General features: G+C 50.7%; 1 protein-coding gene across 1 annotated transcript; it reads left to right on the top strand.

The window, feature by feature from the left end:
• Window positions 1-8,803: 8,803 nt before the first annotated feature.
• On the top strand, window positions 8,804-9,763 carry LOC122213352 (olfactory receptor 10H1-like). The gene has a single exon (XM_042927477.1). The coding sequence runs from the start codon at window positions 8,804-8,806 to the stop codon at window positions 9,761-9,763; it is 960 nt and encodes a 319-aa protein (XP_042783411.1).
• Window positions 9,764-14,858: the final 5,095 nt, after the last annotated feature.

Raw genomic sequence — 14,858 nt, 5'->3', positions numbered from 1 at the left:
TCTGAACAAGCAACAGTGGGACCTGATCCTCACTGGGGAAGGATCCAAATCCAGGAAAATAATTTCATCGCAGCCCCCCCTGACTCTGAGAGAACATCCGTTTATTTGTTGACTCCGATGCTACAGCCAGCCCAAGAAAGTAGCATTTTGCTCGTGTGGACTCTTTAACTCATATTTGCATAAACTAGTTTCTCCCCCTGAGAAGGTAAACACCAGAAGGAACCGCATCTTGCTTGCTCTGTGTTTGAATTTCTAGAGCCTGGAACGCAGAAATCTCTCAATAACGTTTGGTGAATGAACGGATGGATAAGTTCCAAAGGCATGGGGCAAGGTAGGCCAACAGTGAGCTGCCTCCGTTCCCTCTGGCCACAGTCCTACAGGGCTCCCCTGAGTGACAAAATAATAACATGTGCTAAGTGCCAGACAGTTTATACGTTAGGTAGATGCTATTACTATTAGCTTCCCCGTCTTCAGACAGAGAATCGGAGAGGTGAGGTCATTCCCAGGATTTCCACCTGAGTCGGTCTGATGTGAGTCAGTGCCCTGAGGCACAAGGGCTACCAAAGTTACCACACACAAGATCTGTCCTTGCCTATTAATCTGTGTTTAAGAACCTGAAGACAACTGAACAGTTCGCACTGGTGGCCAGCTAGTCTTTGTTGAAAGAAGTAAACGACAAGCCCCAGGAATTTGCTGGAAGCCATGTCTTGGGGTAGCAGGCGATTAGAAGCATTGTCTCAACCCACCAACCCTAGCCTCATCCCATGCGTTTAGACCTCATCAGCCAAGGCCCCTGGACACACTTCCTGGAGGACGCAGAGAGGTGAACAGAATTAGGGTCATCAGGAGTCGGTCGATGGCATTAAAGAACACGCTGGGACCCCTTCCCTGCACAGCCTGCCAAACCCCCTGGCATACCAATCCCTGGAAGCCAAGATAGGGCTCATTACTGAAAGAGTCACAGGACTTCAAGTGACAACTGGGGACTCATTAAAAGTTGGCTCACAATTCCCCACCCTCCACTTCATTTGTGGAAATTAAAGAGTCCCTGTGGATCAGCCACAGCACTGCAGGCAGATGAGATCTGATGCACAGCCCAGGGCTAAGGTGGAGACAGGCCAGGGATTCACCCCCCTCTGAAGAACTGGTCCCCAGATAGTTTTCCGACTTAGACTCAAGCCCAAAGCTGGCCATTTGATTAACATCAAAGACAGAAGTGGCAACTGAGGTGACATTCTCTTCCCCCAAGCCACAGGATTCCCAGAGCTGCAAACAGCCGAATGCTACAACATGCACACTGGGGCCCCGGGCAGCAGAACCCAAGCGTGCAAAGCACCTGCTGCCTAGCGTGGCCGCTGTGATCGCTCCGCGCTGCTGACTATGCGGGTGGGGGTGTCCAGAGCTCCGAGGGCGGCTGACAATTCTACTTCTGCAGCAGGCTCACTGTAGTTATGGGTATTACCTGGCCAACACCGCCCCTCCTTCCCCACTATACTGGCAGCCCTGAGAGGCAGGACCAATCTGAACTTGCTTAGCATTGTGTCCCCCCAGCCGGGCACCTAATAGGTGTTCAATAAAACTGGCTGAGAGAACAAACTAGCCTCTCACTACAACCCTATGGGAAGTCCGTGTGCTGCAAGGTCCCCCTGAGGTGTGAATGGCTATTCCCCAATTTATCTGAAATTCACTGACATCACAGCCAGTCTCCCTCTTGTAAACTGTGTGTCGTCTAATGCCTGTTGGGGTTATGGGGTAACGTACTCTGTAATCTGATCCCCACCTGCCATTTTAGGCCATTTTGAGCCACTCACCCCTCTTGCTGCCCAAGACGATGTCATGTTGGCCTTACTCTGTTCCTTGGATGGACAATCATCTTTTTGCCTCAGGTCCTTTGGACATGCTGCTCCTTCTGCCTGGTGTACCCTTTCCTCTCATTCTGCCCCTGGAACAAATGTCGCAGCTGAAATGTCACTTTATCCACGAACCCGCTCCCCTATGCCCACCTCTACCCTCCCTACGCTCTGTGGATTGGTTTTTGGGCTCCTACAGCCAACCGCCTTCCTTCCCTCAAACTCCTCACCCTCTCATCTCCATTCAGTTATCCATCATCCACCCTCGCCCTTCTACTGTAACGTTCACAGGAGCAGGTATGTCAGTCACGGTGGGCTCCCTGGCGAAGGGCTCAGGCATTGCATACACAGCTGTTGGACACATGCTGGCTGGGGCTGGACTTCCTCTGAGCTGGAGATAAGAGTTACCTCGTGCACAGTCTTTGGGTACCGAGGCCGGACATGCTTATCAAACTAAGCAGCTGGTGTGCCCTGTTCCGACTTTACCCAGTTATCAAAGAGCAGATCAAGCATGAGGCTTCCTCCCCCCATGCACCGTGAGGGGATGAGGGGGGACTTCTTAAGCAAGACGATGACCAAGGATTTGAAGACTTCTTCAGCTTGACTTCACTGGGCAATCCGCAGTGGGAGTTTTGTCCTATAAACACTCACGGTGTCCCTGGTTTGTGCTACAGATGGAAAGTGACTGGACCCGAGCTCCACCTCTAAGAGCAACTGGACAAGAGGGAGAGACAAGCGAGCGCTGAGGTCATTCAAATCTGGGAGATAAATGCCATGATGATACAACCGACTCCCAGGACGCCACAGCCCCCCGACCTCCCTGAGAGCCATCGAGGTACCAAGAGCCAGGAAGGAAAGCCACTGACAGTGAACTCACCACCAACACTAGAGGGCGCCGTCCTGTACTTGTGTCTGGGCTCAGGTGGCAGACACAGGGGCGCGGTGCGGTGGAGGGAAGCAGGTGCAGAGCGCTACTCTTGGGGACAGGCTGGGTCTGAGCCACCTCTCCGTCTGCAGCTGCGAGCAAAGACTCTGACACCAGCAAGGGCTGATGGTCGTCTGGGGGACAGAGCCACTTGAACAATGCTCCTCGGTCACCCCTGCTCAGACCCGGTGGCGAGACCCAGAAATGCACGGGCCTGTCCTGGAGAACGGCTGAGCAGAGCTGCAAGGCTGTGGCTCAAAGCGACTTTGGTTACTGGTCATTTATCTCCGGTGGCCACACACTCATGCCGGGCACACAGCAGGTGCGCAGGAAATACCTGTGAGACAAACGAAAGCAGGGTGCCCATCGTTCAAGAAAACATTTGAAATGGGCGCTGAGCGGGGAGAGGGGCTCATGTCGACCAAGCACCTACTGGGTGCCAAGCTCTGCACACATGCTGTCTGTTATCCTCATTCAGCCCCATTTCACAGAAGAGCAGGTGAGGCCCAGAGAGGCCAAACCACTTGTCCGGGGCCACAGCGCCCTCTCCAGGCAGGGCTGCAACATGCAGCTGAACGGAGACCTTGGTCTCCACTCCTCCTGGGGCTTGGTATTGACTCCCGGGTGCGATGTTAGCCTGGTATCCTGACCTCTCTGGCCATCCAGAAGCAGCAGTAAAAGAGATTTCTTCTTCGTCCTGAGCTCATTTCTAGGTTGACCGTGTGTTTCTCTGATGCCTTTCCCGATTTGAGTTGTGCCAGAAAATCCCCCAGATTCCCCCCACATTCTGGCTCTTCTGCTGTCCCAGTGGGATAGAGCTTAGAGGAGAGTGTTGGCTGGACCTCAGTCCAGGCTGGCACCTCCTTCCAGCCCACTCTCTCCTCCTGGGCCCTAGAGGGTCGGTCCTGCGGTGCCTCCACGTCCCTTCACATTTTGGCTCCAGTCTGAGTCCCCAGCCTCCTCTGAGCCCATTCTGGACACTTCTCCATGCCTTGGCTCTGCTGGTTCCTCTGCCTGCCGTTCCGTCCCTGGCACTGTGTGCGGGAGACTTTTCATCCTTCCGAGTTCAGCTCAGATGGCCCGTCCCTCCTTTGCCGCCTGCACTGTGGGGTCTCTCAACACTCACTGCATGCCTTCCTTCACTGTTTTCTTTAATGCATTTTTATTGAACATTTACTATGTGCAGGAATCATTTTTGATGTTGGGAACACAGCATGGAACCAGTGAGGCACTGTCCCTGCCCTCATGATGTCACAGTGTCATGGGAGACAGCGACCCATAACCAGGTAAGGACGAGACTGTATGATAGGGGATCTCCGGGGAAGTGAGGAGTCAGAGAGGCACCAGACCCAGCCAGGAGTGGGGTAATCACGAAAGGCTTCCTGGAGGAGGTGGCAGGTGATCTGAGACCAGTTAGTTGAGGCAGATGGGAGGGAGGCATGAGGGATGTGGTGGGACCTGGGGTGAGAGTCTGGTACATTCAAGAAATTGAAAATGCTCCCATCTCATTTTAGCTTAGAGATGCAAAGTGGGTGTTGGAAGAGAGAGGGGGGGCTGAGAGGAAACTGGAGGGACTAACAAGGAGCAGACTTTTGGCTGCAGGGAGGCATCTGGGACTAGGGAGCCATGGATGGTTCTAAGCAAGGGGAAGGATGGAATCTGATTTGTTTAGCAGGATCCCTCTGGTGTTGTGTGGGAAGCAGGTGCAGAAGTCAGAGCCAAAGCAGAGAACTGAGGCAGGGGGGATGCTATAGTGGGTTTAAATAGTATCACTCAGAAATGTGTGTTCTTGGCACCTGGGTGGCTCAGTCGGTTAAGCGTCTGACTCTTGATTTCCACTCAGGTCATGTCTCCCGGTCATGAGATAAAGTCGGGCTCTGTGCTGACAGCATGGGGCCTGCTTGGGGTTCTCTATTTCTCCCTCTCTCTCTGCCCCTCCCCTGTTTACATATGCAATCTCTCTCTCTCTGTCTCAAAATAAAGAAATAAACTTTTTTTTAAAAAAACAGGAAAAACCCAACTACAGTATTAAAAAAAAAAGAAGAAGAAATGCATGTCTGCTTTGGAACCTCAGAATTGTGACTTTGTTTGGAAATAGGGTCTTTACAGACGTAAATAGATAAGGATCTCGAGATGAAATCCTGGGTGGTGGTCCCCGATATGGCTGGTGTCTAATGACTGGTGTCCTTACAAGGAGAGAAGATATACAGACATGAGAAGTTCATGGGAAGACACAGGCAGAGATCGGAGTGATGCAGTCAAGGTGCTGGTGACCACCAGAAGCCAGGAGAGAGGCGTAAGACTGACTCCCTCAGAGACTCCAGAAGGGGCTCCCCCTGCCCAAGCCTGGCCTCCAGAACTGTGAGGCAGCACACCGCTGTTGTTTTGAGTCACGCAGTTTGTGGCCATTTGTCTCCTTGGCCCCAGGAAATGAATACACGGGCTGGTGCCGTGTTCTAGGAAACACGTGCCCGCCCCAGGTGGGCGTGTCGGAAGTGACAACACGGATCCAGGAGGAGAGTGGAGGCTGAGCTGCGTTGCGGCCCGAGAGCGAGGCCAGCCCGGCTGCGGGTGGCTGGGGCGGCCTGGCACCGTCTCCTCCCTCCTCAGTCCTTCAGCCTGGGGCAGCCTGGGCCCAGAGCAGGGCCATGCTGTGGAGAGCCCATCTCTGTCCCGGTGCCTCTGCCTCTGCAGAGGCCGGACGTCAGCCCCTCCTCTGGACCACTGCCAGCGTCTGGGACGCGGGGCTTCCTCACCAAAGTGGGCACCAGCCTGCTCTGGGAGGCATCCTCTCTGGAGGCCCTGGGGTGCCTGTTGGTGGGGTGTGGATGGAGCTCGGGCACTGGGAATGGGGTGTCCACACTCCACACTCCCTGAGAGGGAAGGGGAGGGGCATCACCTCCTTTTGTGTTCCCTGCCCTGTCCCCTTAGAGGTCGTCTTCGTACCTCCTTGTCCCCACCTAACCCTCTTCTGTGGGGTTTCAGAACAGCCCAGCTCCCAACTGGGCACAGAGGGCCTCAGGGAAGGTTTGGAGGCCACATGTACCCCTGTGGGCTAATCTCAGGGAAGCCTCTGGCTGTCTCCCTGAGGCCCCCTCCTGACTCTGGGGCCCTGAGGGTGCCCTCCCCATCCCCCCCCCCCCCCCCCCCCGCCCCCAGCACAGATCTCCTCTGGGATGCCTTTGGAGAAGAGCTTGAAAATTGCAGGAGCAACCTCCCGCCCTGCCTACCCCACTTTGGGGCTTCTGGTGTTGAGCATCAGTGGGGAGACCCAGGGCTCCCTCTGCTACCCACTCAGAGCGCTCCCGCCGCCGCCAACGGAGGGTGTGCCCCTGGGTGTCTCCCGGAGGAGGTGATGCAAGCCCGGGTTGTGGGGAAGGACTGTGGGTAATCAGAGTGTTGGGGTGGATCTTGGGACCCAGAGCCCAGCCGAACGAAGTCCAAGGCAAACAGGATCTGAGCGGAGGCCTCTGATTCCCAAATTGTTGACCCAGGCTGGCCGCGTACGCACAGTGCACGCACATCCGATGCGCATCCTGGCTGTGGCGGTAGATCTTAGGGTGAAGGTTGTCAGGGACACGGGCGTCAGTCACCGTCTTCCGGCTTCTACTGTGAGAGCGTCTGTCTGTGTGTGCCTGCAGGCTTGCCTATAGCCGCAACTCCGCGGGTGTGTGAGTCCTTCCCCAGGCGGGGTCTCTGATCTGAGTAACTGTCCGGGTCTGATCGCAGCAGGTACATGTGGGCCCCCTGTGTGCATATCTGGTGTGAGAGCTCACAGCAGCTGTGCGGGGTGGGAGGGGACGGGAGGTGGAGTACAGGTACGTGGAGATGGGGGGGCACACCCACCCACGTGTAGATGTTGGTGAGACACAGGGGGCACCGGGGTCCAGGTCCGTAGGAACAGGAGGCCCCCACCCACCCCTGAGCAGAGCGGCCCTGAGGGCCTCCCCTTCTGCTCTCACACACACCTGGGCAGAGGCTCAGGGTCTCCTGCCAGAAGGAACAGGAAAGCATAAGGGGGGTGGTGGGTTCTTCCTCCCTCTGCTCCTGACTGGCCCTGGGCACTCAGACCCTCCCTCTCCCTCTCTGGGGACAGTCTGGGCTGTGAACCAGGGGAGCAACAGCGCAGAAGTAGAAGGGGGCCAAGGAAGGCCCACTTTGCTTTCTTTTATTATTATTATTATTATTATTATTATTATTATTTTAGAGAGAGAGAGTGCATGCACAAGTAGGGGAGAGGGGCAGAGGGAGAGAGAATCTTTTTTTCAATGTTTATTTATTTATTTTGGCGGGGGGCAGAGAGAGAGGGAGAGGGTCCCAAGCAGGCTCCACACTCAGCGCAGAGCTCGACCCAGGACTCCATCCCACAACCCTGGGGTCACGACCTGAGCCAAAATCAAGAGTCCGACGCTCAACCAGCTGAGGCACCGGGCACCCCAGTCCCATTTTGCTTTCTAAAACAATGGGGCAAAAATCACATAATATAGAGTTAGCAATTCTAAAGGTGGCTTTTTTTTAAGTGTATTTATTTATTTTGAGAGAGACAGAGACAGCACGAGTGGGGGAGGGGCAGAGAGAGAGGCTGAGAGAGAATCCCAAGCAGGCTCTGTGCCCTCCGTGTGGAGCCCAGTGTGGGGCTCGAGCTCACGAACCGCAAGATCATCACCTGAGCCAAAATCTAGAGTCTGATGCTCAACTGACTGAGCCACCCAGGTGCCTCCATCCTTGCCATTTAAACTTTCACAAAGTCGTGACACACGCACCTCTATTTGGTTCCATACCTGTCACCAGCACAAAGGGAGATCTACAAGCCATTAACAGTCACCGTCCGCTTATCCTGCGCCCATCCCCCCCGCAACCACTGGTCTGCTTTCCGTCTTGATGCATTTATCTCCTTTGGATATTTCTAATAAACGAAATCCTACAATGTGTGGTCTTTGTGGCTAGCCTCTTTCGCTCAGCATAATGTCTTTGAGGTTCAACCGTGTCGTAGCATGGGCCACGTGTTGTGCTTTTGGTATCCTGTTACATGGGCATGCAACTTTTCATTTATCTACTCATCTGTTGATCCATCCTGCGATTAAAAAAAAAAATGTTGCATTTTTGCATCAAGCCTGTTGGTGGCAGAGAAAGGAAAGCAGAGAGACAGAGAGGGGACACCAGATGGAGCAGGTGTTTGGAAGGAAAGCTACCTTCACGAGGAGCTGGGCCAGATGTGAGTCTGTTGTCACTTGGGGAAGGATGCGGGAGAACCTGTAGCTGGGAGCCTTGCTTGCTCCAGGAAGCAGGAGGTTGGGGATAGCGGCGTGGCTAGGACTCAAGGAGGGGCGGGGATTCAGAGAATGGCATCGTGAGATGATCAGCGATACAGCAGGGGTCAGAGAATGCGACTCTGGTGATGCCAGTCAGACCATGTCCTTGTGAGGGACTCGCGCAAGTCAGGCCGCACAACAACCACAGTAGCTAAGAGCCGAATGTGCATCCCTTCACCTACGTGCCACGGCAGCTGTGTGGAATAAGCATTATTATTCCATGTTCCAGGTGAGCTAGTAAGGGATACTGCTGAGATTTAACCAGAGCCTACGTCCTCTCCAAGACACGTAGGAGACGAGACTTCCAGCTGAGCTGGCTGTTAGGGAGTAGCTCTCTCTTAAAATCAGGAAGGATTTAGAGTCACAAGTTGGGGAGAACATGGAGTGAGCCGCATGCTCAAAGACAGAAAATTCTGGTGGTTGTACATGGAGTCAATAATGGTAATAGTAGTCATAATAATTGTCAGTATTATTTTTTACTGAGTTTTTACCACGCACCAGGACCAGCGCTAAGCACTTGAGGCCCACAATCTTCCATGAACCCCGTGCAGCTCAGAGGAGTGCTGACCGTCGTCACGAGCAGCCTGTGGCCGAGGGACCGGCCATGGCCTGTGGGGTGAGGGGGTACCTCCTCGGGGAAGTCCTCCCAGGCTGGGCTCAGCACACACCTGTAGCTCCTGCCCACCTGGCCGCCCTCGCTCTCTCCCCACCCAGGGATGGCCGCCATGCTGGGCCGAAACCACAGCTCCGTGTCCGAATTCATCCTCGTGGGCTTCTCCACCTTCCCAAGGCATCTCCTGCCCCCCTTCTTCCTGCTGTTCCTGCTCATGTACCTGTTCACGCTGTTGGGGAACCTGCTCATCATGGCCACAGTCTGGAGCGAGCGCAGCCTGCACACGCCCATGTACCTCTTCCTGTGCGCCCTGTCCACCTCCGAGATCCTCTACACCTTGGCCATCACCCCGCGCCTGCTGGCCGACCTGCTCTCCACCCGCCGCACCATCACCTGGAAGGCCTGTGCCAGCCAGATGTTTTTCTCCTTCACGTTCGGCTTCACCCACTCCTTCCTGCTCACCGTCATGGGCTACGACCGCTACGTGGCCATCTGCCACCCCCTGCGCTACAATGTGCTCATGAGCCCCCGCGGCTGCGCCTGCCTGGTGGCCTGGTCCTGGGTAGGTGGCTCGGTCACGGGGCTGGTGGTGACCACGGCCGTTTTCCACCTCACCTTCTGTGGACCCAATGAGATCCACCATTTTTTATGTCATGTGCCCCCTCTCTTGAAGCTGGCCTGTGGAACTGATGTACCAGTAGTGGCCAAGGGCGTGGGGCTGGTGTGCATCATGGCCCTGCTGGGCTGCTGTCTCCTCATCCTCCTCTCCTACGCCTTCATCGTGGCCGCCATCTTGAGGATCCCCTCAGCTGAGGGCCGGCACAAAGCCTTCTCCACCTGTGCGTCCCACCTCACTGTGGTCATTGTGCACTACGGCTTTGCCTCTGTCATCTACCTCAAGCCCAAGGGTCCCCAGTCTCTGGAAAGAGACACCCTGATGGCCATCACCTACACGGTCCTCACCCCCTTCCTCAGCCCCATCATCTTCAGTCTCAGGAACAAGGAGCTGAAGACTGCCATGACCAAGACCTTCCTCAGCAAACTCCATCCCTCCAGCATCTAAGTGGCCAGTGTGGAGGCAGTTTTTGAAGAAGGGGAAGGATGACCATACCCTCATCTGTACAGTGGGCTTAACAATGCGTACCTAGTGAGAATGGTATAGATTTGTGTGATGACACCCATGGCAGAGCAGGTACTAATAAATGTGAACTTTTCCGCTTCTTCCTCCCTTGGTTTGTGTCTTGGATATTAATTTTATTTTATAATTAAACAGCATTACTGAGATATAGTCCATGTGCCATATAATTCATCTATTTAAAGCACTCGATTCAGTTGGTTTTAGTATATTCACAGTTATGCGATCCTCACCATGATTAATTAGAAACATTTTTTTGTCACCCAAAAGAGAAACTCATTCCCATTCAGTCACTCCCCATTTCCTCCCCAACCCCCTTAACCCCCAGCCCTAGGAAACCACTTTTTTTCAAAAAAATATGTATTTTTAAAATTTTTAATTGCAGTAGAGTTGCCACACAGTGTTACCTTGGTTTCAATTATACAACATATGCTCAGCCAGCTGTATACATCTGTCATCACACAATACTGTTACAACACCATTGACACATTCCCTATGTTGTACCTTTCATCCCCGGGACTCACTCATCTACTTTGCCTGTTCTGGACATTTCTTACAAATGGAAGTATATGTTAGGGGATGTTTTTGACTGAGTTCTTTCACTTGGCATAATGTCAAGTTTCTTCCATGTTGTAGAATGTATCAGAACCTCATTCCTTTTTATAAAAAAATTTTTAATGTTTATTTTTGAGAGAGAGACAGAGAGAGTACGAGTTGGGGAGGGACAGAGAGAGAGGGAGACACAGAATCTGAAGCAGGCTCCGGGCTCTGATCTGTCAGCACAGAACTCCATACAGGGCTTGAACTCACTAACCATGAGATTGTGACCTGAGCCGAAGTCATATGCTTACTGACTGAGCCACCCAGGAGCCCCATCTTTTTTTTTTATATTTATTTATTTTTTTGACAGAGAAAGATAGAGAGACAGAGAGAGAGAGAGAAAGACAGAGGGCGAGTGGGGCAGGGGCAGAGAGAGAGGGAGACACAGAATCTGAAGGAGGCTCCAGGCTCTGAGCCATCAGCACAGAGCCCAACGCGGCGCTCGAAGTCATGGACTTGGAGATCATGACCTGAGCTGAAGTCGGACCCTTAACCAACTGAGCCACCCAGACGCCCCAGAACCTCATTCCTCTTTATTGCCAGACACTATTCCATTGTGTGGACATACTGGACTTCATGTGTCTGTTCATTGCTTGGTGAACATCTCAGGGTTTCTACTTTTGCTATTTTGAATATTGCCACTATGAATGTTTGTGTACAAGGTTTTTGCTTGAATATATAGTTTCGTACTATTGCATATATACCAAGGAGTGGGTTTTCTGGATGCAATGGTACCTCTATGTTTAATTATGAAGAATGTTCCAGACTCTTTTCCAAAGTGGCTGCACCATTCTGTATCCTCACCAGCAGTGCAGAAGGGTTCAAACGTCTCCACATCTTTGCCAGCACTGGCTATTATCTGTCCTGTTCATCGTAGCTATCTCTGTGCTGTGAAGTTTATCTCTTGGTGGTTCTGACTTGCATTTCCCTAATGACTAATCACGTTGTGCATCTCATCACATGCTTGGTGCCCATTTCTGTGTGTTCTTGGAGAAATGCCCTTGATACTTCACCCAGTTTTAAAATCGGGTTGTTTGTCTCTTTGTTAAGTTGTGGCTAATTGTTTAGAGTTTCTGGTTACAAGGCCCTTAGCAGATCTGTGAGTTTCGAATATTGTCTCGCATTCTGACTTGTCTTTTCACGAACCTGTTGGTATTCTTTGCAGGACGGAAGATTTTAATTCTGATGACATCCAATCTATGCATTTTCTTTTGTTGCTTACGCTTTTGGTGTTATGTCTACGAAACTATTGCTTAGTCCAAGGTCGCGGAGATTCACAGCTATGTTGCCCTCTAAGAACATTATAATTTCAGTTCTTACATTTAAGTCTTTGGTCCACGTGGAGTTAATTTTTGAACATAGTGTGAAGTAGGGGTGAATGTTAGTTTTGGCTGGGTTCATCTCCTTGAAAATGACCATGTCTGTGAACTTCCATCGGTTGTCCATACCTGTGGTTCTATAAGGATGTGGGGAAAGGGAAGTCACCCCACGCATATGTGTGGGATTGAATTAGCAAACAGTAGCATTATTTCTGGCTCTTGGGCTGCTGTCACTGATGCTGGTCTAGCAATGGTAACAGTAATAGTCACTATATGAATATATACTATGTGTTGAGCATTATGCTATATTCATTATTTTTGTATTTTTTTAATTTTTTTTTTTTTGAGAGAGAGCATGTCCGCGAGTGGGAGAGGGGCAGAGAGGGCAGGGGGACAGAGGATCCAAAGTTGGCTCTGTGCTGACAACAGAGAGCTTTTTTTCAGGGCTTGAACTCACAAAACCTTGAAAATCATGACCTGAGCCGAAAGTTGGACGCTCAACCGACTGAACCACTCTAATTCCCCTATATTGAGTACTTTTAAGATAGCATTTCTTTACTCCTAAAAACCTGAAAATGGGGGGGGGGGGAGGAAGGCAATTTGTGCCAACAAAAAATGTCTTATTATTTATAATTTCCTGCTGCCTTTGAAGTCATAGGAATAAACTTATTTCTAAATGGAGCACTAGGTGTGAAGATGCAGGGCAAGAGAGGGCAGGGGAGGGGAATGGAGGGGAGAGAGAGAGAGAGACAGAGAGAGAGAGAGGTTTCTTTCTGTACATTAGCAGTGGAACAGAGAGAGGAAGCCAGGCAAGGCAAGGAAAGAAGCGGTGGCTTCACCTGATGGGGCTGTGGGCTCCGCTGGGTGGGAAAAAGAGTGGGAGAGAGGAGAAGACCCTATTGTTGGTAGTGATGGTATCTTTGGGGAAAGAGACAGCCGATGGCTCAGAGCCTGGACACGAACGTGGTGCAGAGAACACAGGTGTTAGGTTTTAGACAGTTTCCACGTGACATCGACTATAAGGCTTCTTCCTTACCTGCCCACGAATGTGTGGCATTGTCATGACCTTGCTGAGCTGCACTGGTCTGCTGAATGCACCTTGGTCAGATCTGACTTCAAAGTGGACCCAGGAGGAACCAGGCTTGCTGCCTTGGGAGTCTATTGTTCCTCCCCCTGGGTCACCCTGATGTGGAGCGGAGCAAACAAACGCGAGGGGCCATCACCACGCGACAGGTAGAATTCCCTCTAACGAGCTGGCTGTTTGCTACAGGCAAGGAAACCAAGGAAGAGAGAAAATACGTAGATGGTATTTCCAACGTGCCACTGACACTCTCTCTGATCTACCCACTCTTACTCAGGGAGCTTCAAAAATCAGCACAGCAATACCTATCTCTCTGGTTCCCATTTCCTGAAATGAATCTTCTCTCACATTTTACTTTCTATCTGCACTTTGAACATTTTGTTTTCCTTTCATGCAGGGTACCCATTTCTCCCTGATTTTTTACTGGCGAAATGTCTAGTTGGCTTGGTAATGTGCCAAAGGTTAGCGGCATGTGATCTCGTTGACAGCTCACCCCCCTTTATATTGATTCCGTTGGATTTTTCCACTACAGTGGACTGGGAAATGCGTGAGGAGGAATTCAGACATGGAACTGTGGTGTAGCCCCAGCATGGCGGCCGTCCCTCTGGGGAAGGAGGGAAGAAAGCTCAGTGGACATCACTCAGGGTCTCCATGGAGCCCAGCCTGGAAGGACTTCCTCGAGGGGCTCCCTCAACCCCCCAGGCCATGGCCAGTCCCTTGGCCACATGCTGTTCATGATAATGGTCTGTGCTTCACAGAGCTGCTTGGGGTTTATGTAAGATCATGCCCCTCAAGTGCTTAGTAGACGGGTCCTGGTGCATAGTAAGAATTCAAAATAATAATAATTATTCTCATGACTACTATTTAAAATCCAAGTGGAAGGAGCTCAGGGTCTCTGTGCAGCCACATCTGGGTTGAGTCCCACTTCAGAGCTTGTCAGTACCTATAGTCCTTTTTCTAAGTAGGAATGGAAAAATAAAGAAAAAACCCAAGTCTAGTCTTTTGTTAAAAAAAATTATGCTAGGATCTGAATTGGGGGGTGCCTGGGTGACTCACTCGGTTAAGCATCCGACTTCGGCTCAGGTCATGATCTCGCAGTCCATGAGTTCAAGCCCCGTGTTGGGCTTTGTGCTGACAGCTCAGAGCCAGGAGCCTGTTTCAGATCCTGTGTCTCCCTCTCTCTCTGCCCCTCCCCTGATCGTGCTCTATCTCTGTCTCTCAAAAATAAATAAACGTTAAAAAAAATTTTTTTAAAGTTGAACTGGAACAATCTGGTGCTGGTTGACGTTCCATTTTTGAAAGGATATTGTAAATCTTACAATCACTATGTCCTGTATGCTACATCAACTCTGAGCTGTGTGCAAGCTTAGTAAGAATTGTGTGGTGGCTTTCCACTTTTTATACAAAACTCTACCATGTTATCCACATGAGTTAAATAAATTTGTGTAGTTTTTAAAACAGTGCTCCTAGGGGTGCCTGGGTGGCTCAGTCAGTTAAGTGTCTGACCCTTGATTTTTGGCTCAGGTCGTGACATCAGAGTTTGTGAATTTGAGCCCCACATCAGCTCTGTGCTGACAGTGTGGAGGCTGCTTGGGATTCTCTCTCTTTGCCTCTCTCTCTGCACCTCCCACCTTGCTCTCTCTCTCTCTCTCTCTTTGAAAATAAATAAATAAACTTAAAAAAAGAACAGTACTTCCCCAAAACTCCAAACCAATGTTGGGTTGGTTCCTTATTTCTTCCTATAATAAATATCTTCATATGAATCAATAACATAATGTAATATGATATTATATGTTATGTTGCATTACATTTTTAAAAATTATTATTGTACAATATATTATATAACATTATATAATATACATAACAGATAATGTATTATATATAATATCACATTAATATATAATCATATATATTATAAAAATATATACTGTGTTTTTATTATATGATATATTAATGATTACATATTATCATTGCTTATAAAATTAAATTTATATTACATTTTATATGTAACATAAGTATATGC

The sequence above is a fragment of the Panthera leo genome, chromosome A2, assembly GCF_018350215.1.
Source record: "Panthera leo isolate Ple1 chromosome A2, P.leo_Ple1_pat1.1, whole genome shotgun sequence".
In the NCBI taxonomy this organism is placed as follows: domain Eukaryota; kingdom Metazoa; phylum Chordata; class Mammalia; order Carnivora; family Felidae; genus Panthera; species Panthera leo.
The sequence above is the reverse complement of the archived record's forward strand: the minus strand, read 5'-3'. Positions and strand labels throughout refer to the sequence as shown.